Source organism: Gymnoscopelus microlampas (assembly GCF_963454915.1).
Source record: "Gymnoscopelus microlampas genome assembly, chromosome: 17".
NCBI classification, from domain to species: Eukaryota; Metazoa; Chordata; class Actinopteri; order Myctophiformes; family Myctophidae; genus Gymnoscopelus; species Gymnoscopelus microlampas.
In genome coordinates, this window is record NC_139954.1 from 33,484,789 (window position 1) to 33,509,979 (window position 25,191).

Sequence of the window (25,191 nt, forward strand, 5' to 3'; positions counted from 1 at the left end):
GTAAAAGGAAACCAAATGGCATTTGGTCCCTCACGGATCCATTTGGTTTCGTTTTACACTCAGAGTTAAATTACTGTTAAACATCTGCATTACTTATTTTACAAGAACGCATACATAATTAGAGAAGAATCAAGTTTTGGGTCTGAGAGGCTACATCTCATCAAACAGTGGTCCGTGGCTCAAATGAATACATAATGGAGTGGACCTTGATATGAAAAGGGTTGAAAACCACTGGCCTAATAGTCGCTTCTTTTGGGCTTGTTTTCATAGACCAGTGGTTGCTTAATTCTCTCTGAAAACCTGGCAACACTGTCTGAAAGGGCTCATTGTGGGGAGCGATGTGATTGTGTGCGGTGTATGTGTGTGTGTACTGTTACTGTGGACCCCTTGACTAGCTAGTCAGCAGTGGAGGGATTAGCTAGCCTCACTCACAGACGGGTAGGGGGGGGATTCAGGGATTGCTAAACCTGAATCATGCACACCGTCATTATCACCAACTGGGAGTGGAGCCGAAATTGTGCAAGAAGATACGGATAACAAGACAAGGACACGTTTGATTTGGTCGAGTCAAGTTTGCAAGAAAGTCCCCCCCTCATTCGGCTCTGAAAATGCTCCACGGGGGGGTTCCCCTCTTCTTGGACCCCGTCGCATTATCCTGCTGCTTTTTCCACACACATGTGCTTTATGTTGAAGTGACCAAGAGGGAATAAACAGGAGAACGTCGTTCCCAGGGGGCATTTAAACGGAATATCTTCGTTTCGACTTGCCCGAGATTTTTCCCCAAGTAGCCGGAGGAGGAAAGTTTGACTTAGTTGAAGAAGACGCGCAGGAGAGGAGCTGGAACACAAGCTGAGAACATGGGGAACGCAGGGAGTATGGACCAACACAGCGACTTCAGGGGCCACAATATGCCTCTGAAACTCCCCATGCCGGAGCCTGGCGAACTGGAGGAGAGATTTGCCATCGTTTTGGTAAGAAACGCGTTTAACGTTGATGTGCGACTTGACTGAATGCTTTCCTGGTGGTCATTTAACTTGTTTTACCAACTCTTTGTTCCTTCCCTTCCCACCATGCTTGAATGCCCTGGGAGGATGGGACAGCTGTGTGTAGGCAGTGGTGGAAGAAGTATACTCGCATGTTTTACTTAAGTAGAAGTATCAATTCTGCACTGTAGAAATACTCTGTTACAAGTACAAGTCTGGTGTTCAGAATTTACTTTAGGAAAAGTACAAAAGTATTGGCATTAAATGTTCTTAAAGTACCAAAAGTAAAAGTACTCATTGTGTTTTCAAAAGGTATACAAATCTTTTGAAAATAGTGGATCTACAAGGTCACTGTAGATTGGCTATTTTCAAATTGCCAAAGTATATATGATAGGTCTGAAGTGGTTTCGTAAAAATAATCAAAATCTACAAAGTAACTAGTAACTAAAGTTTTCAAATAATTATAGCGGAGTAAAAAGTACAATATTTGCCTCTGAGATGTAGTGGAGTAGAAGTAAAATGATAGAAAATTGGAAATACTCCAGTAAAGTGAAAAATACCTCGATTATACTTAAAGTACTTGAGTAAACGTACTTAGTTACTTTCCACCACTGGCTGTGTGTAGGTTGGACTTGCGTACAAAAACGTCTGTTCTTTTGTTGTTCCTAAGTTTTTCCTGGTTTGTTTTCGAGAAGCACATGAGTTAGGAGTTATCATATATATATTAAAATATGCCCACACACACACACACACACACACACACACACACACACACACACACACACACACACACACACACACACACACACACACACACACGACAACAGAGCTAGCTGACACATTTCTTCTGCCTTTTGATCTTCATCAAAGCAGTGGCGCAAATTGAATCCCACAACCAATCAAATAGAGCCATTTTTAGACTCAACAAGTTATTAGCCTTTCTGTTTTGCGGTGTTATTATATTTAGCAGCAGAGCCTTTTGTGGTCTACCATAGCAATTTGACTTTAATATTTGAAAAAAAACAAAAAAAACATTAAGAGCTCCATGTTGGGGGTTGTCCATTAGAAAATGTTTGCACAGTAGCAGTGTGGCCGAAAACACACATAGGCCCAGCCACAATTATTCTTCTGTAGGCTACATTTCAAGTGTAACCACATGCATTCCCTGAAAGCAACACCTGTAGTCTGTTGCTAATTATTGGTTTTACTGCGTGCCTTCCCCACTGTTTGAATGCAGACACTGGCTCACTGCTAAAGCTTTTCTAATGCTCAGCATCCCAGTTATTTTGAAACATCAGACACATCCTGTCCCATCAACAGTGGAGGTGTATATTAATATTAAGTGTAATTGAATGCTCATCATCCCAGATATTTAGAAACAAAAGCCATATAACTTGTTTACAGGTTGTGATGTTATGTGTAGATTAAATGGTTGTGATGCAAACTTAAAGATAGCATAGACTACTGTTATGGTTGAGAAAGACGTCAGGCAGACGTCACATTAGATATGAAATTGGACACTGACAAGACTCAACTTTGACTTTTAAGTGAAAACGACAACAACAAAAATAATGCCATTAAGCATTCACCATTATGCAGCAGTGTCTTTATCTTTATTGAGATTGGCAACCAGTTTGTCAGCTAATAGTGGAACACATGATCGTGGGAGTATTTTTTGCAACATCCATATTTTGTTTTAAGCCTATAGACGTACTGTGAATAACAAATGCCAACTTCTTGCTGTACTTTTAGGACAGCCCTTCCTATTCACCTGAATGAAGATTTAAATGACACACTGTTGCAGGCAGGTAGTAATGGCAAGAGTATGTGGGGCAATAATGTGGGTCAGCAACACATGAGGTTTGTAGACGTGTGACTACAAACTTGGCTGCAGAAAAGTACAAAGATTTAGCCTTATTTCCTGTCAGAGTGTTGATCCTTTTTATGGCACAGAGCTAGCTTTGTTTTCATAAGAGAAGTGCAGTGGTTCTTAGTGACAAAAACGTTTCAGCCTGGAAGCCTGACTGGCTTCCAACCTGGATATTATTTTGTTGTTGGTGGGAGTCAAATCACTGATTTGTGTCTAATGCTTAATTTATGCTCCATGGTATGACAGTGTAGCATGCCAAAAATAGCATAATACTGTATGCTGATGTATACAATTCTGTGTTGGAGGCAGCAGATATTTGAGGATAGGCAGGGATGATGTACCACTCTTATGTGAATTGGGACTTCTACTGTGTCTTCTTTCAGCATCACCTGCTTCCTACAATCGGGGGAATTTATTGGTTGCCTGCAGGAAATACACATGAGATCTAACAAATAAAGTCTTGTTGGTGAAGGTAATTCGCAGCACGCGCACAGACAGAAGTTAGGTGAAGGTCACTTTACCTGTATATGACTGGATAAGAAGATGAGGTTTATTGTGGTGGGCCAGCTGTCAGAATGACCAGCCTTGTATCATGTGAGAAGTCACTCCCACCACCCCTCTGCTAATGATGGATGCAAACCCTTTAGCATTAGGAGAATTTAGTGCTATAATCACAGCACTTAGTGCTTGCTGCCTTTTATATCCTGATGCGTGTCTGCCATGCCTTATGGCTACTGACTCCATTGATCGCTTCAGTGTGTTGCAGGCATGGTTCAAGTGACCTTTTGGAGTCACTTTAGTTGGAAAGGATAATAATCATTAGAGAGAGATGCCCTGTCAGACCTCTTGGACATGAGTGTAGCTTGGATGTCATATCAGTCACAACACTGTGATGATGAAGCTGTTGCTTGATAAAAACTAGTGTGGCTGGCTGATGGGGTCCATGTCTGTGATAGCTGTGAGTGAGTTTCCTTTCACCAAGTCTTTGGTCAACTCATTCCTCATATTGCATCCTAATGATGGTCATTATTACGTTATTACAAATTCTCTAAGATCAAAGTTGAGCAATTCCACGTTTCTGCCTTTTTCTTTCAGCAAAATGAGGTAACATGTTTGTTTGCCTATCTCTTTTAGCTGAGGGTACTGTAAATCTTCTGTAAAAAAATCTGTTTGTAATATAGTTGGCCCCTCTCCCTTCCACATCTCCCCTGTCCAGAGGTGAGGGAATAGCAACAGTACTGTTTGTATAAAAGCTAAGATGCCACCCTGAATATGTTTGATCAACAGCCTAGCTCTGGATCATGGTATGGAACCATTTGGATTAAAGACTTGTACTGTATGTGACCACATAAAGCACTGACCTCTATGTAGACTCTGTAATTTCTAGCAAGGACACATAACGTCTGGTCCATGTTGTGCTATGAAAAAACACCACCTTCAAGCCACTGACTCATGACTTTTAAGAAAACCCTCAAGGATGTAGACACTACGTCTGTGAAGGCACAGCGGCATTAGGCCCTCTGGATTTAGGTGCTTTCATTACCCAGCAGTATTAGCTGTCTTTGTTTCAGTAAGCCCATGCAGTTAAAATGGACTGCTCTGTAACAGCATTATCGAGTTATGCTAATTCACACTGTACTGGTTGGACATACTTTAAGTGTACAGGGAAGAATTTAAGTGGATCAGACGTTTACATATATATTTTGTATGAGAGTGTAACCGCCACTCCTCACAAGTGTTGACTTGATTATGATTTGCTCACGTTCAAGTCAACTTGAAAGCATTCCCACTCCAACACACCTAGCTTTGAATGGGATTTACGGTATGCTTATGCTACCATAGTTTAGCAACATTTGCAAGACATGCTGCTTTTTTGCAAGTCTTATGGGGTGGTCCACTCCAGTTTGATTACCAGGCTCAACTTTTATTTGTACTCATCAGTTGCTGTGACTGAACTGGATTTTGCAACACCAATTGAAAAATCATAAAACGTCAAAGCATTCTGCTGGGTGAATCTGCTGTTCCTACTAAATGAATAGCTCCCATTGAATAGTCTGTTTTCAGAATCCCTTGGGCCATAGCCGACAATCTCACTAGACATAGGTTAATTGTAATACAAGGCTGCTGCCATAAGACAAGATATTTCACATGTGATATGACCTTGACCATGAAGTGACTAGTGAAGAATAATTAGACCCAAATTATCTTTGTTTAAGCTACTGACTGGATATCTTCCAGACCAATACATATACTTAATCTCTCACTCAGCATTTTTTAAATGTTATATGTTCTCTGTGTGCCCAAGGAGTGCTGTCTCTTCAGTGTTCCCATTTAATTTAGTCTAGCACAGTCTAGCACAGCAAACCTGTAGATCTGCTATTTTCGGCAAAGATGTTTGGTCTAGAGGGGAAAAGAGCAGAAGGTACAGAGCCAAAGGTCAAGTTTACTAAGTATTGATGGTTTAAGTGGTTGAATGTCTGAAAATCCTTTATAAATAGAAAAGATAATTTGTAAACAAAAACATTAATTTACACCACTGATGCAAGTGTTGTCAAACAAGCCTATGAAGCTATCTATGAAAAAGTTTAATCTGCAACACAATTGTATATAATATATAGTGGGGGTCCCTACTTCATCTCTCTCTCGGGTATTAAAGGGGTCATTGGCCTAAAACATTGAAGACTCCTGCTCTAGCGCAATAGATCTAGCTTTTCAAAAACATCTTGTCTTGGTATACTGAAGGCTTAGCTACATTTTCCCATGTAACACTATGGGCAAAATGGCAGCATGTGTTTTTTCTTGGAAGCATGTTTGCAGGCTTGCACCGCACTAGTGGTTGCCATAGCATCTGTGACATGTGTACTGTGCAGCTACAAGGTAAATAATTAGTTGGGTTGCAGTTGAATTAGTGAGAGGGAAATTAACGTGTTGTTGGACAACCTTACTAAGGCTGCTTACTTAAGTGTACACAATGCTGATAGTCCAGAGAAGGTAGCAATACCTTTTGATTGTTCATGCCGATGTCCTCCTAGATCAATGTTACTGTTGCCCAATCAATAATGCAACACAACTATCACTTAGCAAACCACTGAATAGAATATTGACTAACCTTCAAAGCAGCTTTTATATGCATACCAGTTGGAACCACTATGACAAGTGATTGGAAGATTCTCCATCTATGTGAGTCACATGTAACGGGTTAGTCGACATGCATCACACTGGAGCACAGGAAGATGACTGTGTGCAACAAGAATGTGGCCTAGGCCTCACGACTGCTCCTCTGCCTCAGTTAACCATTGAGCTCTCATGGAAATAAATTGTACCCACATCGAGGAAGTCATGCATCTGATTTGAGAAGCGCGGAATCTGCTGAGTGCCATGACTTTGCTGTCAGTGAGGCAGAGATGTTTGTGGCCATTGCTCGTTTAAATGCCATATGGGGATCGTAGGCTTAGCTGTTGTTATAGCTGCGCTTCCTAATAGTTTGCCTGGATTACATCTAAGCTGCTTTGTTTAAAGGCTGCCAAAGGACCATCACAGAGCTGCTATTATTTATGCTGTGAGACACTGTATTTGAAATCAACTTCCTGGACCTGTCACTCATGGTCTTTATGTTCAGATATTGCCTTGTTTGTCCCATTGGGAGACCCATGTTGCCTTTTGTTTGTTTTTCTTTTGTAGTGTACCATGTCCTCAGTCCACCCTGAGTCCTGTAAACTAAGAATAAAGATATGTGGTGATTGGGAACGAAGGTAGAGAGCCTTGCAAATTGTCAGGCCTAGCATTTTTCGAATGTTCATACTCATGGTGACTCTTCTTCATTAAAAAGCAGAACAATGGCTGCTCTCTGGGGAGCAGAGTGAGGACAGTAGACGCTGCATCCCGTGCAGCAGGCCAGGGGAACAGAGCTGCTCTTTTATTCTTTGGAGAGTCCAAGACAGAGCCTGGCACCACACCCAGACCCAGCAGGCCGCGAGAAGCCCCCACCATGACCGCGTGTGTGTGTGTGTGTGTGTGTGTGTGTGTGTGTGTGTGTGTGTGGCTGTACTCGCACACGCACATGTGCATCTATGCCTAGCTGTGGCCATGCGTGTTTCTGGGGTTTGATTGACTGGTGATCAGAAGCAACATTTTGTTAGAGCTACAGGACGTTCCCATACCAATTAACCAGAATTGAGCATAAACTGCTTGAAGAGAGAGTCTTGATCCAGTAATGGGCACACTGGCGTATCCAGACCCTCTCAAAAGGGATGTGGAGGTGCTGTGGAGATGTGTGATGATGGGCTTACTAGATTTTCAGGCCGCTTTGCAGCCTATATTGAGCTGATCAGAGCAATGGTCACCGAGTTATGGCCATTTGAAATGTTAGACAGTACACTGCTGTAACACTGCTGTAGTGCCCCATATGTGTGCAATTTAGTTTTTGTTTTGGTGTGACTATTGTCATGGAAGATCCCTGGTCAGCAGTTGTGCCATGTTTGGTGAGGATTGGAATAACGGTGTACCTGTGGCCCCCGGAGTACCCTGACATGGCCCCATGACTATTGTCATAGTCCCTGGGGGGCACACGTGGCACCTGGTGTGTCATGGCAGTGTTTGTGCCAAGTTTGGTTCAGATTGGAGCAACAGTGTAACTGTTAACATCTCCATGAAATAAGGGTGCCAACAGTTAATAGCATAGTCCTAAAACCCGGAAGTGAGTTTGCAATGGGTTCATCAGACTTCCTAATGCAGTGAAGCATCATTCAATCATATGTTTTTGTTTCACCATTTCCACTCAATTCTCTCTCCACACAATTCCTCCTTGTACTGGATGACGGCAAGAAATACAGATTTCTTGCCGTCATCCAGTTCCCTGTTCTTTTTTTAACCCAAGCCTTTATATTTCCCTACATATATTTTTCGCTCCCAGACATGGACACGCGCTTGATGACGTCAACGAGGATGTTGAACTTGAGCAACACTTCAATGGCGACTCATTGACAGTGTAGCTGAACACGCTTGGTTGATTTGTAGCTGCTGTTGCTGCTAGTGTGAATGCTGCATAAGAGTTTTACATGCTCTATGACAGATTACATCCGTTAATATCTCAACCGTGAAGTTTTAATGCTGTTATGTGCTTTTTTCCCTATGTATATTAATAGCCTGTGTGGTAAGTAAAAAGAAATCATAAAACATGTGTTGATTTGTGGAGATTATCTTGTTGAACAAACCATTAATGCCATATTAAGCCTTCGCTACAGAGCTTATTTTTGGAATTAATCCAAAACACTGTGGAAAAATCACATTCAAAATCTGGTTTGGCCTACAAAAAGACTGTCTGTCTTACAGCTTGGAATGAGAATGTCTGAGATATACCATTTCTCATGCTTGGCTAGCTTCCATACAACTGTGTTTGACCTGGACCCTTGATTGGGTTCTGGATGAACAAGCTCAGTGTGACAGCCCTCTGTTTCAGTTACAGACAGACTACAGACTAGTAGGACCAGGACTTATTTTGTGATGTCAATCAATGCCAAATTAAATATCAGTTAAATAACAAATGAAAAGACCAATTTCCAAACAAAACCCTTCCCTCAAGTTTTTTTCAGTCAGGACAATAGCCTTCATTTCTCTATGCAGTCTTTTACTTGGCCAGTAATCTCTCAAGAACAGATTCCGACCTGCGGTGGAATCTGTCGGAGCGGTTCGTCCTAACCAGTGCTCATTGGATACAAGTGGGCGTGCCTTCAGATCAGGAAGTGGGCCGCGCTTTACCCAATCAAATGTAGTGGGCGGGATTCACGTGTCCATCCACCATGATCCACCCTCCCCCCCTCGAAACTAGCCGAAACTAATTTAACAATAGCGTCCTCGGAGCGGACAAAACCACGGAAAGATATTCACATTTTAAATTACTCTTTCATCATAGAAACAAGTGGGCTTATAACCAAAACCATCCATGTTCTCTGGGAGAAGTGGTGTTAGTGTTCCGTGTAGAAATATTGTTAGTGGGAATGAAAACATGGTCGCACCAACCGGAAGTGATGCGCTATAGGCAGACATGAAACCGGTGTTTCCCTGCGCACTAGGCTTCCATTTGCCTCCGGCCAGACCCCACAGACAATGATCACAAACAGCAGAGGTCGCTGTTTTTCATTTTCTGTGGGGTCTGGCTAGCGAGACTACTTGGCCAGTACCATCTCTGCTGTGGGTCTTCCTGTGTGGGTCTTTGCTGTGTAAGTAACAGGTGTAGCATGACGTAGCCTGCACAGGGCCAACCCTGGTGCCCTTCTGTTGGTCCCAGCCAGGTTCCAGTGTGAACCAGCAGGATCAGCACAAGGACAACACAATAGGAGGCGAGAGTCACAAATTGAGCACTGCCCCTCTGGTGATATGCATTATGGTCCGGCTCTGTGCAGGATCCAAGGTGACAGCTGTACTATAAAATGTAATTGTTTGGCCCAAGTGTTGTGGAAGAGAGGGTGTTTTGTTATGTACTAAATTGCTTTATGTTCATGGTGTTATAAACTTGAGCAGAGAAGCAGACAAACATAAGCTGCTTTCTGCTTTCTCATTTGTTTGAACACTGGAAAATGTCTGGGGAATCAGGTCGGGACATTGTCCGGTGTTGGCCTTTCACACACGTAGCATGCAACAGGAGAATGTACATTTGAGATGCGTTCACACATGAAGGTAAATAGCCCGTTTAATAAGGTGAGGGGTGGGGTCTGGGTAGTATACGCATAGTCGCACACATTAGCTCCTACTCCCACTTAAATATAACTATGTGAGGGATACTTCCTTCCACATAACATGACGGATACATTGAATTGCTTGACATGCGGTCTCCCATTGATGCACCCATACAAAACACAAACAAAACGTCTTTACTACTCCCTATTCAAGCAGTTTATGCTAATATTATGCCTAATCTATACAACGAGCTACAACCTACTTTTCATCAAAACGAGCCGTCCTCCGAGCTGGAAAAATAACATTGGTCTCTATATACAGGCGAGTGCACACTGCTGTAGCTCGTTGTGTACAATTACTAAAGAGTCGTTCATGTTTTGTTTAGCTTATGAGCCATGTCATGGAAGTTTGATCGGTGAATATTTCCAACTCAAACGCTAATAAAAAGCTGAATGAAATTGTCGGACAACACAATCGGACATTACCCCCGACTTAACTCAAGGGTCCTGCCAGCATAAAGTCCATTGTATGTCCGATCCTACTGAGCCGGAATGTTGTGTTCATACATACAGCCCCTCCGTTTAAAGTCTGGGAAACGTCCGTAATACAGTGCATGTGTAAAAGTGACTTTATAGTGAGATAGCCTTCACAAGCGTCATGCTGACGATGGCCGTGTACTTAGTGGTGCCAGTGGCTGCCTTATCTTCTTGCTTTTCTTTTGTTGTCTTGTTTCACTTCAAGGCCTTGTGCTGTATCAAGGATGTTTACATTTTGATATTCGAGTAACACTGAAGTACCAATTAACTCCTTATCACAGCCTCTTGCTGTACTGCAGAGCTCCGTATGCTGGATAGTAGGGAGTGGAGGACCGCGATCCAGGAGTTCCGAGCTAGTGTCGACTAGTCCGCACTCTCACATCGCATTGCATCAAAATACTCCTCTGCCACCCATATTTGCTTAACATGATTCCACAGAGTTTCTGCCTATTGGACTAGGCTAGATACTATTAAAGTTAGGCTATATACTGTAAAGTTAGTAGACTTTGTCCATCCTTGGCAATCTTGTTTTTGCAATCTTGTTAACCAGACACATAAAAGTGTGCAGGCCTGTGTCTGCTCTACCTTTTCTGGTCGAACTGAAATATTTCAGCGTTCTTTTTTTCTCACTTATGTTTTTATTGGGGTTTCAATTCGGGGTTTCAAACGGCACATCATCATCGACACAATACAGAAAGTATACAAAAAAAAATTAATGAACAATTAATGGTTGTCTGGAAATATTTCTGTATTCACACTAGATTTATAAGAATAGTTTTAGAACTGCTTTAACATTCTCCCAATATAGCCTTATATTCCTAAATTCCAGAAAATATGCAAGTGATCAGCCTCCGTGCTCCCACTCCACCTCCAGCAGTGTTATTGTGCAGCAAGTTGCTTGCCTTTATTTTGGGTATTATGAAAAAAACTTTCAGAAAGTAGTCTCTTAACTGTATCTAAAACAAAATGTTTTTGAGACCATAATAATTTGGCTTCAAATATTGGGAAGCTCATAAATTCACAATTGTCTGAGAAAATTCATATACTTTCTTTATACCCTTTGACTCACTGCCAGTGCCTGGTGATTTACAGGCTTTTGATTGCAGATTCCAGTGTAAAATATGATGCAGTAGTGTTATTCTATATTCCACAAATATATTACAGTTCGAGTGAGTTAAGAAAACTTCTTATTGTTTTTTCATCAGCTGATGGTGCTTTGGAATATAGTTTATTATAGGCCTAGTACTTTTCCAATATTCTTGCGATCTCATGTGGCTCATGTAAATCATGTGGCTCAACATTTTTTTTGAGGGTCCCTTATTTTATGAATTGTATTGGAGGCCTGCTGTTTAAGCAGGCGTCTGGCCAGAAGTCTAGTTGCTTTTGGACCTGATTCATAATAAGTCTGTCCACAAATCTTGCCCTTTTTCTATATCTCCCCTGAGGATCTGATCCATCTTCCTCCTGGTTTCCTTAATTTGTTGTAATACCAACTGATCCTCTGTGTTTTTATGTTTAGTTTTTTCTCCAGTTCTCTCAGTTCTTCTACACTGTCTGTGATTGTATGTGGCTAGCTGGGCCTTTTTGTGATGATGTCAGGGTGATCAGTCTTCATACCATCTCCCACATTATTACAGGGTCCACATCCCCATTATCATTCTCTCCTTTAATAATTTCCCTTAATATCTGTTATACGTTTATTATTAAAAATACCCACATTGACCCACAATACAGTATATATACATATTGTATCTGCCAGGCCGGACCGTACGGCCGCAAGCCGCAGACTATGTTTTTGCCCCTGTCCGTCTGTCTGTCTGTCTGTCCGTCTGTGAGTCGCTAATCTCCGTTACCCTTGGACCGATTGGCGTGAAACTTTGCACGCACACTCCCAGTTGGCCTTGGTGGCGCTATAACAAGGTTATACGTTAACGTTTTGGCCGATATGTTTTAACCGTAGGTCGTATAGTCAAACTTTGTTTTCTGGATTCCTTGGATCACTCCCCATTTGTGCCAGACTAGATTTTCCCCCATTTTGTGTTTTCTTCAAAATACACATTTTGCTAGTAATACTAATATTGTCTAATTACTCATTTCTGTTGGAGGCACCTGCAGTTCAAAGGGCATCAGTTATTTTTTGGCATTTTCTGGCATTATTTAGATGGCACAGTGAAGGGTGACAGGAAACGGGGAGGGTCTTTAAGAAGTATAACTGGAGCTGCCAAGACCAGCCCAGAGGCAATGATGTAGCAAGAAACGAAGAAGTATTGACAGCTCTAAGCAAATCAGGTGTCTGGGCTGCTGTCTGCTACCATATAATATGATAGGGGATAATCATGTGATATCCCCAAACAACCTTTCAGCTCACTTAAGTGTTTTCCAGACTCAAAACTGGGAGATATGGTTTATTTAATCAGTGTGTGCATAAAGTTGAGGCCTTTTGTTCTTTATATATTTATGTTTGACAACAAGTACAGTAGGTCATGCTATTAAAGCATCTTTTTCTTTTCATAGATGTGATCCTAGCACCCTAAATGTTAATGAGTGTGACTCAATAACATTAGTCATGTTATTGTTAAGATAGAACCATCCACATATACGACATTTCAAACTCATTGTCATTGATCTTGTCACTTGCCAGATGTTTTTCTTTCACAAAAGGTTTGTGTTTCTGTTCATGATACTTTTATCTTTTTTCTTTAAAAAACGACTCTTTTTTTTCCTCTAACCCAATTTTTGATACTTAAATCAATATTTTATCATTTGTTTTGTAGACACATTCCAGTTGGTATCAAAGCTTTGACTTCTGTGACTGTTGCACTGTATTTTGATATGACGTAGTAAATAGTAATTGGTTGACGGTTAGCATTCAGGTAACCGTAACCTTATTTACAGTGATGTTTGTGGTTTCACTTTCACCATAACATAATTTGTTGTGATGAGCAGTTATGTCTCCTATATCCAACTAATGACACTGTTTATGACTTAAGTTCTGTGACTTGTTCACTTCAAACATTGCTTCATAGATTATTGAAGTAAACCGATGATTTCATTCCGTAGCCCACTGCATTTAGACTTCCCTTGAACCATTGTTTATCCGGAGATACACACTTTTTTCCCCCGGATTCATATTGTTTTGTTCCCTGGAATTGGGACATGGACTCCACCTCTGTCCACACACTTTCGCAACCCAACATCTGGCCTGGCTATGAAGACCCGTCCCTGTGTGCATACAGGCCTATCACTTGTTTTATTTGGACAACTTCTGCTTCTCCCAAACCCACTCAACAACATGGCTGGTATTTGAGTATGAATTAGAATGCAAGGCGTCTTATATGAAACCAAAGTAATTTCATCCACACTTTGATAATTGCAGACACCATGTAAAGTGTTTGCCAAGAGAGAAATTAACTTCTAATTATGGACAGCTGAACTCTTCAGAGCGGCTGTAATGTCTTTTCATGGCATAGATGTCCCATCCTGTATCTGTTTCAGAATTAGAATTGATTTGGGGGATGGAAGAGAGAGATTGAGCTCAACGTGTGAACTCGCCATTTGTTCCGCAGACATGCAATTGAAACAGCTTTACTAACATAAACCCTACTGTCCTGACTGAGGCTGCTGTGATAGGCCTGTGAGCCAGGGGGTGAGCAGGGGGTCCCGGGGGATTACAAAGTTAATCTGAGGACAGACAAGGGACACCTGTGCCCCCACAGAAAGCCAAGGATTATGGAAGCACGCCCTGCTAATGAGTGGAGGACGTTTGCTTTGGCTTGCACACACACAGGCGCATGGGGCTGTCCCACTCGTAGCCCCTCTCACCCTGATGTGTGCACCCGCCCACTTACAGTGGATATGGAGGCTTTAGAGGGGTATATTAGGTATGGGCCGGAGGCTAGTTCTATTTGGTCATTTTTTTAAAGGCCATTTCTTATCCTTGCCCCCCTCAGCAGCGTAGGGGGGATAAAGAAATGGTATGGAGCCAAGTAGTGGGGATTACCAGTGGACCACAAATCGCTGTCATGTGAGGGCGGTAGTTACATTGTTTCTTTTGTGTTCTCTTGGTGATCAGATTGTTAGTATGCCCAGAGATGTGCTTTACAAACATAGAAACTATTATAACATAGCCGGAAGTAGTAACCTCATTATTTCTGTGTAAATGTACCCTTGAGGCGGTTACTGACGCAGCCAGTCTTTGAAAGAGAACAGCACACCAACTTGTCATTTCTACAATATTGAGCAACTTTTCAAATGCTGCCGTGACTAGTCGTCAATACCTGAAACAGTCGGGTTTATTTTCTTGTCGTGGCATGCATGTGTAATTTTGATTACTCCAGCCTGGTTTAGGAGCTTACAACCTAAGGGGATTTGATTTGTCAGGCGGTCACAAGTTTTACCAACTTTTTACCTTGTTTCAGATTATCTACGCCTTTCCTTACAAAACTTGAGAAGTGTTCAAGTGGAGCTCAAGCCAGTTAGATGTGTTGGCGATCTCATGAGACAACGATGGAACAGAGTAATGTGAGAGGTGCAAACAGGCAGTCTGACAAGGAGCCCAGTCTGCCCCCTTTCCCAGACTTCTTACTGGCTTTGCGTCTGTCTGAGTTGGCTCTCTGGATTTGCAACAGCTGAACTTAAAACATTCGGACGGCTAGTCATTCCAGTGGCAGAGTTCAAGCCACCAATGTTTTGTCTTTCTTTACTACAGTGAAACAGCTCGGTTGTGAGATGTCAGATTGTAGGGTAGATATTAAGCATTCTGCGTATACGCAATACTGTGTGATGTCAATACAGCAATACTGATAATTAATTCTTAGCCCACAACATAGCTCTTATGATCCAGTGTGAAGGAATGCCGCCATGCAAGAGTTGGCTTATTTATGTCTTTTATTCAGGTGCTGGAGAAGTAACAGGGTACATGGGAGAAGGGGGGGGAGGGGTTGCATGAGTGCTTCTCACTCATTGTGCTTCTCACTCACATGGATCTACTATGTGGATTTTACCTGTGGAAGTTGGAACATGGCTTTTATTTAATTTTTACTCCTTGCTCTCCCTGAACCCCCCAAAACCTGTGATGTAACAATAAAGTTGTCCCAGCCCTGAAAGAGATCTGAGAGGAGGTGGGTGGGATGGAGGTGATGTTTTGGGATTAATCCTTCCCATTGTGTATAAAAGTTGTGCATGGGTCTGTCAGTGTGATCCAGTGTGGCTGTTGTAGACATGCTGTTGCTCTGGTAAAACATCGTCGGGAGTCAGGGACTGCATAATTGTGGCTACTGCAATGGTACAACACACATTCAACATGTAGTGGTTTGCAAGCGGTTTGATGTCTTGGGCCATAGAAGTTTTATTGCGAATTGGCTAGTAGTAGTCATCTTTGCTTTTATGGATTGTTTAAGGCCTGTTCATACTCATGTTTTAGATATTGCAGAACAGTCTTCTTAGACTCACAATTAAGACTAATTTATACAACTGCGTCGATCGGTGAAAACATTTTTTTTTGGCATAAAGTATAAATTAGCCTAGGTTTTAGACATTGACATGATTGGTTGAGGTTATGTCAAGGTTTCTCACGCCGTTTCCGCTCTTGTGTCAAGACCAGCTGAGCTAGGCCATATCGTGTGGGCTATCTATTTGCTTTTCTAACCAGCTGTGCTGTGAAGGCCATTTCTCTACAGCCCTCCTGGGAGATGGTGGGTGGGTGGAGGGCTTTGAGCCAACCGTCTGTTTCTGCTCCCTTTGTGACTCACGCTGCATAATGAGAGGCTAACTGCGTGGTCTCTTTTAGGTCCTCTGCATATTCCTGGGACCAGTGGCCCGATCTGAAGAGATTGGCAAAGATGAATCGATATCATGAGCATCTATTTAAGTTTTTAACAGGTGCAACCGATGTAGTCTATGGCGATTGCTGTATTGATTTTATACTGCCCATATGGATACGTAGGCCTTGTCCATGAAGGAATGTTTTGGGGGAGTCTATATGTTTCATTTAGTTGTAGCCCGGTCTGAAGATCATGGGGTTTTGGGGTTTGCAAGAGTACTTTGGTCATTAAAATATTGAAAAGAGTCCCTCCCCATAATAAATCCTTTTTCTCAGTGGTCCATTGTCAATTATGTTCACAAACCATTAGATTAGACGGGATGTAACCTTGGTGATAGGATCAACTTTCGTTTGGAGATCGACCGCTAGAGCTTTAAGGACATTATAATAATTATAATCTTTGAACTCCTTAGCAGTCTTTATGAACACTAAAACCAGCTTGGTAAGATTTAATACATCCCAACTTCGGTTAGGAATTTGCCTCAGCGTGCTCAAGACAGAACAACAAGTACATCGACCACATCATAACATAACTAAACTAGAAAATGTGCTCCTCGGAGCACAGGTCTCCGCCAGTACTGTTCCTGATTTTACCTTTTACCTATTTATATTACATATTGTCACGTGTCACTTGACCAATGTTAGCTTGGCTGAGACGGACACACACACGGAGGGTGAAACTCTCCTGGCGGAGACAAAAAATCAAACCCCATTCATATTTAGAAACAACAGCAGTCATCACAGTGATGGAAGCTCACTTCAAAAAATATAAATTATTTTTTGAAGTGCGTGTTACGTTTTTATAGGTTTTTATTTCATCATCCGTCTCGCTAGCCAATCAAAGCATTGGTGACAACATATTGTCACGTGAAGCTTGACCAATGTTAGCTTGGCTGAGACGGACACACACACGGACGGACGGAGACGAAAACATACTCTCCACCATACTGGCGAGACAAAAAACACACATGACCCCATTATAAGGTGCCTCCTAGTGAGGTTGCACAGCCCAAGGAGAAAGTCTGTTCGCTTAAAGGGGTATTAAGACAAAAGAGCTAGTACTTGTTGTAGTGTTTGTGGGAACAAACATATTTACAACACTGTACTTTACCAGGGGAAAGCCACTTTTCTGGTACAGGGTAGTACAACAACTGACTAGTAGCCAAGACATAATCTGCAGCCAAGACATAATCTGCAGCCACACCTTAAAAGAGAATGCACCTAGTGATAAAATTATTTTTGGATTATGTCTGTCAACTACAGTACCATGTTAAATTGATGTGATTTGTATGCCAATCTAATTATTCAGGTAAATAACCAGTTAAGCAGATTTGGCTAATCTCCTTGAATATTAACATACCAGAGTAAGTCCAGTTGTCCTTACCTCACCTGGCATTTTTTTCACGCATCATAATCAACACTGTAATTAGTATGCCATTTCCTAATGACCCTGGTAAGTTGTGTGTGTGTGGTCTGCCATTCCTTGTGTCAGGCACCGGGGTCAGGTGTTAGTGAAAACAGCCACTCCATTAATAACAACACCCCCCCCCCCCCCCCCCCCCCCCACACACACACACACACACACACACACACACACACACAGTGGTTATAGACCGAGGGTAACCCAAATTCAGCATGCTGAGTGCTTGTCACAGTTCATTAGCAATATGAAGGCTGGTAGAAGTGGTGCTTTGCTTTAGTTGGATCGTCACCAGCCCTGAGCAGCCAATCAGCAACCCACCTAACCACCCAGCCTGCAGGAGCATAGCACCACAAACACATTTGTCCCTAGGCCAGAGGAGGGCCACCGACCTCCAAAGATAACAAAGCAGCTGGTCCTAAAATTGACTTTCATTAAAACCTCATTTAATGTACTGTAAGTGTATCACCCCTTGGCCAATATGCTGTAATGTCCTGCCTCTGCTTCTGTCTCTCTGTCACTTTTAGAGCGACTGGGTACTCAAATTGGGTTGAGTGTATGCAAAGGCAGCACTAACGCTTATTTGTTTTTGTACAAACCTTGTATGTCTATTTGATATTGTTGTTTTGTTATTTGACCTGCCATTTTCTATTTTGTAACTGCAATTCATGGTAGCTTGTACACAAAACAATTTTACCTACTCTTTCACACCTGTAAACTTGTGAAGTGACAATAAAATTGAAGAAAAAATGAAAGTTGTCTGGTTAGTGGCCAGACTGAGTCAATAGAGCCCCACTGACTCCCAATTCCCTGCAGTCAGCAGAGTAGCATTCAGCCCGACGTGCAGCATCTACTGAATACTGATGCTATATGCAGGGTCGTTCAGTGGCCGCAAGGCATTTTACTTCTAAACCAGACCCTATATTGATTTGGCTGATATATATCGGCCATTATGTGACCTTTTTGATGATCGGTATCAGCAATTATGCAGCCGATGTGTCTCATTTTTTTACCACTTTCAACATCATGTCCCTATTTTGGGCATGTCATTATAGGAGAACATTTTCAAAAGTTTTTGAAAACTTTCAGAAATGGCAAATGTACAAGCTCACAGTGATTTTGATGTTGTGTTGTGAGAAATTGTTATTTTGAGCTTCAGTAATTAAACAAAATAATGTTTACGGTAGTTTGTTTTACTTTTGCTTATAAATTAAAGGTGCTATTAATTGTTTTGTTAAAATAAAAATGTTCAGGTCTGGATACCAAATTCATCCAGTCAGGAGAGATGAAATGAAGCAAACAAAAAAGTGTAATAGACCCCTTAACAGACGACATCACACTGATAAGAACCAGTATGCGTGCAACCAGTATGCGCGCAATGAAACCCTTTCTATCAGGTCTCGCTAGGACGCGCCTCACTAGCCAACACTCAAGAGGGGGTTGGGGTGTGCTGAAACCAGCGCACCCCAAAACAACAGGTTGAGAATTGATTGCATGAAACAATCACCTGTGCATCCAGTCTCAATGTTGGTAAACAAATAATTGGTCTATTGGAACATAAAATAAGGTCCTCTCTACTGATTGGATGAAATTGGCAACCCGCCTGAAATGTTATTTTCTGCTTACAAAAGAGTTGGAGCCTGGAGAGATGGGGAGACCCCTGGTTACTAAAAACTGCACTCTAGCAATGATCAGAATATAGAGCTATAACTTTTAAAGAAAAAAAACCCCAAAACTATTGTTTTAACCTACAAAATATCACTTACAGCACCTTTTTAAATGTTCTCAAAATAGTCTCTAAATAGTCTCTAAGTTTTTCAAATTGATTTGAAAATCTTTCACTTCTTGACAAAATATTGGACAGAACATTAATAATCTGTGGTAGAACTCTCCCATCAGGCTCTATAGGCGTGTTAGTACTACTAGAGTAAATCTTTTAACTATCTATAAATGCATGTAGTCTCTGTGTACGTGTCTGTGCCCGGCATATCGCAACAACCGTACGGCCGATCGGTTGGCGATTGTCCAGATATAAATGATATCTCTAAATCTCTGTGTCTGTCTGTCTGTCTGTCTGTCTATCTGGGTCCTTGTTATGGCCCATATGTGGATATCTCTGTATCTGTCTGTCAGTGTGACCCTTTATGCCCATGCGTGGAGATCGCTAATGTCATTAATATGACATTATAGTATTGACATCATAGACTGGCCAAGTACTATACGCTGGCACCAGGTACTACGGGTACTCTGACAACGGGTGAAGTGGGTTTTCTGACAATGGGTACAATTGGTATTGCATAACTGGAGGGGCATGCGTTCCCAACGGGCATCGCCCTAGTCGATAACAATTGTGATGCCTGTCACATTGCTCATGTGCTCAGAATCAGATCACTTCACTGGCTCTTGAGTCTGCATACTCTGTTTACAACAAATACTTGATTTAAAATATTTACTATTTATAAGGCTCTAAATGGTCTATCCCCTAAATACATCTCTGACTTGCTTGCTGTTCATAGGCCAGAAAGGCCTATGAGATCATCAAATAGTGGACTAGCGAAAACCTAAAGTAAAATCTAGGTCTGCTGAGGGTGCATTTGGTCACTATGGACCAACTTTTTGAACAAATGTTAGAAAGACCTGAGATTTGTAGAAACTGTCTTTTTAAAATAAGACATTATTCTAAGACATTTCTCCCAGGCCTTTGATCATTAGAGTGTGTGTGTGGTGATGCCAGACATGTGGGTGGGTGTATGTTACGTGTACATGGGAGGGGTGGAGGAAATGTGCTTTACAAATAATATTGACAGTGGTTCATGTGCATTTATCAATGGGCATTGGAAACAGCATGGAACATAATTAAACTAGAAAATGTGCTCCTCGGAGCACAGGTCTCCGCCAGCGGACCCGTGCTATTTTAACCAAAGGAAATCACTTACCCTATCTTTAACCATAGTTTTCTAGAAATGTTCTAATTCTTACCAAAGATAGAACATGTTACTATATCATAGCAATTATATTATTATTATAGCAATAAGTAATGAGACACAGAGGTGGTAAGCAACCACAATCAAATCAACCATCGAACAGTCATTATTACTACACCAAGCTGCAGACGATGATTTGCTGCTTCTTCAGTTCGTGTACTGGGAGTTAGTTGCATTGTGTGATCTCAGCTGTGATCTCAGTTTGTACTGGAAAGTCCTGTTCCTGATTGATCCTGTCTAAGCTATCTATATTACATCAGAATATGTAATATAGACCTGCCAACCACTGGCAGGTCTTGACCAATGTTAGGTGTTCTCAGACGGATACACACACACACACACACACACACACACACACACACACACACACACACACACACACACACACACACACACACACACACACACACACACACACACACACACACACACACACACACACACACACACACACACACACACACACACACACACACACACGGAAAGTACTGTTCCTGATTGATCCTGTCTTACCTATTTATATAACATATTGTGATGTCACATGCAGCTTGACCAATGTTGGGTGTTCTCAGACGGACACATAGAGACGGAGAGGAAGAGATACTCTCCATTAATCCTGTCAATATTACATATTGTCACGTGTCACTTGACCAATGTTAGCTTGGCTGATGGATAGGTGTGGGGAAACTGGGAAACTAGGGAAACTGCATTTCAGTCTTTGTGAGATGTGTTACTAGACACCTTTACAAACACATTGGTGAGGATTTTTGGTAAGGAATTTATTCCAAGATTGGAACTTTTTCTGCTAATATCCCCTGACCAAATGTTAGCTTGGCTGATGGCACTGATGTCACTTCGAAACATGTAAACAATGTTTCGAAGTGACACACCTATTTATAGGTATGTATTTCGTCATGCGTCTCGCTAGCCAATCAAAGCACACCCTTTCAACATATTGTCACGTGTCACGTGAAGCTTGACCAATGTTAGCTTGGCTAGGGGGGGGGGACACACACAGCGGGACACAGAGTCCTCTGTTGCCCTGGTGCTTGCAGCTGAGATACCCTGCATTTAAGAACTTTTAAATCCGAATCCCAAGAACGGCAAAATAAATGCCAACTGAAGGAAAAAAGCCACAGTTCTATAGTGTGTATGGCCTGATGCCGTATGTCAAGGGCAGCATCTTACTCCCCCACAGACATGCATGGTTGTTGAGCCACAGATATGAGCTGGGGGATTAGTCTGCTCACTCCATCTCTGACTTTATCCCGGCATCACTTGCTCATGGAAACAGACCCGGTCCTAAGGATATTCCCCATCCATCTTCCCCTTGGTCTGCCCCGTGACCAGCACTGGAAAATCCAGTGGTGGAACAGAGCTGAACAAACACTGATAGATGATCCTCTCCACTGAATCAAAGGGAAAGAGAACCCATAACCCATATACGTTTCACTTGAAAATCTGTTATTTTGTGCGAACTACACTGTCATACGATGACCTATGCATTAGGCTTTAGCCTGAGCCCAGCAATATGGCCACATTTTCCTTAGATAGAGCAGTGGACCCCCCCCCTGTATAAATTGTAACTTATGTATAATTGAAGGATATCCAGAAGTCAGGGGAACATAAACATTTAGGTTGTACGTATTTCAACGAGAAGCACAAGTTAATTGCCCAAGTTGTACATAAACATCTCTGATGATTGCAGGCTTCAGAATTAAAAACGTTCATTTATAGTAGACATTCTTGATGGGTAGATTTTTAGGTTCTTTTTAGGCAAGCAATAAGATCATACCTATTATTTCAACTACTGTTACCTGTTAAGCGGTCTCCCCACTGACTGTGTCATATTTTTGCTGACCTATTGCAATGCCTCGGTGCACTACATAGCTAATTGTTTCAAGCTTCGCTAGTGCACACAGGGGTAGTGTATATTATTTCTGGGTAAGGCCCAAATTGTAGGCAACTAAGGAACCTTACATGAAGCACTTACATGAAGCTGTTGATAAAAGAAAGTAGGGAGAACGGAGAAAGAAAAGGCATTACGCTTTTTTCTGTTTACCAATTGTAGCATTTTAAGCAACACATTGTCAAGTAACATATGTCAAGTCTATCCAAAACTATTACACGAAAAATCTGAGTTTAGAGGATATTGCTGGAATGGAATACTGTCCTGAATATGCTTTCTCATTCCTCAAGCGCAAGTACACCGTATACAGACAGGGCAACAGTCAGTCTGTATGCTGCTAACAGAGAGACAGGCAGAGAGAGACACTCCACACAGTGCCCTGGGATGTCTGGACTATTGAGTGGCGTTGAGTGAATGCTGAATACATTTGAGTTTGGCTATTATGATGGGGTCAAGGACTGTCTCAAAGCTTCCAGGCTCCAGACCCAACAACAGCGCTTATACCTAGTTCCTCTGGTGTCAAGTTCATTAACCACCTGTACTTCATCGTCCAATGGTATTTTGAAAATGTCCGAATTTATTTATATTATTATTTTATTTTTTATGTTTTGAACATTTTCACCTATAATGACATGCCCAAAATAAGGATGCCAGGTTGGAATTGGTTAAAGACCAGCTCTCCCCCAACCACTAATCCCCAAAAAGATGTCCCTCCCTACATACATACATACCAAAGGGAGATTATTTTTCCACCATGGCTTTTTATAGTCAACTACATAATGGGCAACTGTGGAGTTTGGATTTATACGACCTCTTTAACCGCAAGTGATATACTAATAATAATGACAGACAATATCCCATTCAGCCCTGCCTGTGGAGTTTCATAGAGCAACAGGTTAATGTGTTGTCTCCTGATATCCAAACTTTCAGCATCCAATTAACTTTGACCTTTCATATGCTCTCTTCCAGAACTCGATGAACCTTCCGCCGGACAAAGCTCGACTACTGCGGCAGTACGACAACGAGAAGAAATGGGAGCTGATCTGTGATCAGGTGAGGACCAGGGCCATGCAGACCGCTAGTTATCCATCTTTACCGGGTTTTTACGGTCATGAAATTCCTGGAAACATTTTTTAATTCAGAAAAACTGTTTTCCAGGCCTGGAAAAGGTTTGGAAAATGATTGGATTGGCTGTTGTTTTTTTAATAAAACATAACATTACGTGAAATATGTTACATGTTAAAATGCACTGCTGCGCTGCACGAGCTGCATTAGTGCGGCCTAATGTATACAGGATGTTGCGTGACAAAAATAATAGATCTACATGCTAACAACATGTTGCACTGTGATGCGTTGTTAGCTTGTAGATCTGTTATTTTTGTCACATGACGCCTTCGCTCGAGTCTGTCTGGGGAATTGATAGCACACTGGAGTAAGAGCCTCATTATTGCACCATATGATTGCTGTAGGCCTGGAAATTGGGTAAAATACTTTGGAGAAGTTATGGAAAGGTTTTGAAAATTCATTGTTAAAATTGTGTGGGAACCCTGTCTTTATGATATACTAAATTAAACTCTTGTTTATACATTAGACCCTCCAGAAAAATGCGACTATGCGATCGCAGAATTTGCCGCATAATCAGCAAAATGGCGCATAATTATGCGGGGGTAAAGTTTTTTCAAAAAGGCTTCATCGCATCGCATCGCATAATATGCGCTTCGCATCGCATATTGTGCATATTGCCGCATATTTCACAACTTTCCGCATATTTGGCAACTTCCCGCAATTTCACCGAATAAAATTGCAAAAAACCCTGCATATTTCATCGCAAAATCAAGGTTTTTATCCCGCATAATCAAGGATTTTTGCCCGCGTTTTTCTGGAGGGTCTAATACATTCTACCTTACACTCAATGCCACTCAGTGACACTTAGTTCCACTTACACCCAGTCACATGCTTACTGGAGGGTTCCTGCTTTAGACACTCCACTTTCAACAGAAGTGGTTTGGAATGGCTACCTCACTATAGATCCAAAGCAAAGCCTGTTTACGGGATGTGAAGGCTGGCCTCTGCGGGTACTGCATTGATCAAACAACCAATCAGTAGATGCTTTACACGATAACCATGGTAACCATGGGGATTGATCCATTGTCTCTGTGAGAATCCTTAGAGGAATCTAAATCTCCCGAAGAATGAGCCCATTAATATGGAGGGCTGACACGGAGAAACTCCATCCTGCTGTGCCTTGTGATCCCAAATGCCCATGCTCCATTGCCCTGCCTTTATTCAGTCAGTCTCTGCTGGGCTTGGGGCATCGCTCCCCAGCTTCACTGGTCAACTGGGTTAAGTGGCACTGCAGGGAGTGCACATCGGTTGGTCGGTGAAAAACGGAGTCAGCATCACTGCTGTATGAGGGAAATGACAACGGGCACATGTTGTGTGGCAAGCTGCAGTCTGAGTGCTTTGCTCGGCCCCCAGCCTCCGTGCCAGTCTGTTATTTTTTTTCTGTCTGTTCTTAACAGTGGTGGGGCTAAAGGGGAAGAGCGCAATACCACCAACCACCCACTCCTCATTGACGGGCAGCGACCCTGAAGGGAACAGTGCCAAGAGGGCCTGCCATGCTATTTAGCAGCAGTTAAACATCCTTTTCTGAGTTTGGAGGGGAATTTATGTTCCTCTCATGCATAAAATGGGGAAAGTGTTGGTCCACCATTCACTTGCCGCGAAGTAGGTTGAAAATAATTGATAATGTCATGCTCTGACATCACTATGAGATATCCCAAGCTCTCGGATCGAATTCAAACTCTGCGTGCATATCGCAGAGGACCTGAGGACGTGCCGTGCCTGGTGTGAAGTTAGCCTGGTAAAGCCCCTCCCTCCGGAAAATCTCATTTCCATTTGATTTCAGGAAGGAGTCTGGCATGAGAGCCTGTATGGGCAATTTGGGAGCTGGGTTGGATTAGTACCGTTGACTGACAACCCCTTCAGCCAAT

General features: G+C 42.1%; 1 protein-coding gene across 3 annotated transcripts in view; it reads left to right on the forward strand.

Moving 5' to 3' along the window:
- Positions 1-350: 350 nt before the first annotated feature.
- fmnl2a (formin-like 2a) overlaps positions 351-25,191 on the forward strand; it is a 68,374-nt gene continuing 43,533 nt past the window's right edge. For 2 of the 3 annotated variants that reach the window (XM_084083691.1, XM_084083692.1), the window contains exons 1-2: positions 351-971; positions 23,168-23,251. In XM_084083691.1, coding sequence (XP_083939817.1) covers positions 858-971; positions 23,168-23,251 — 198 coding nt within the window. In that variant the 5' untranslated portion in view covers positions 351-857. The remainder of the gene's footprint in view (positions 972-23,167; positions 23,252-25,191) is intronic. The other variant, XM_084083690.1, reaches the window with a different exon arrangement.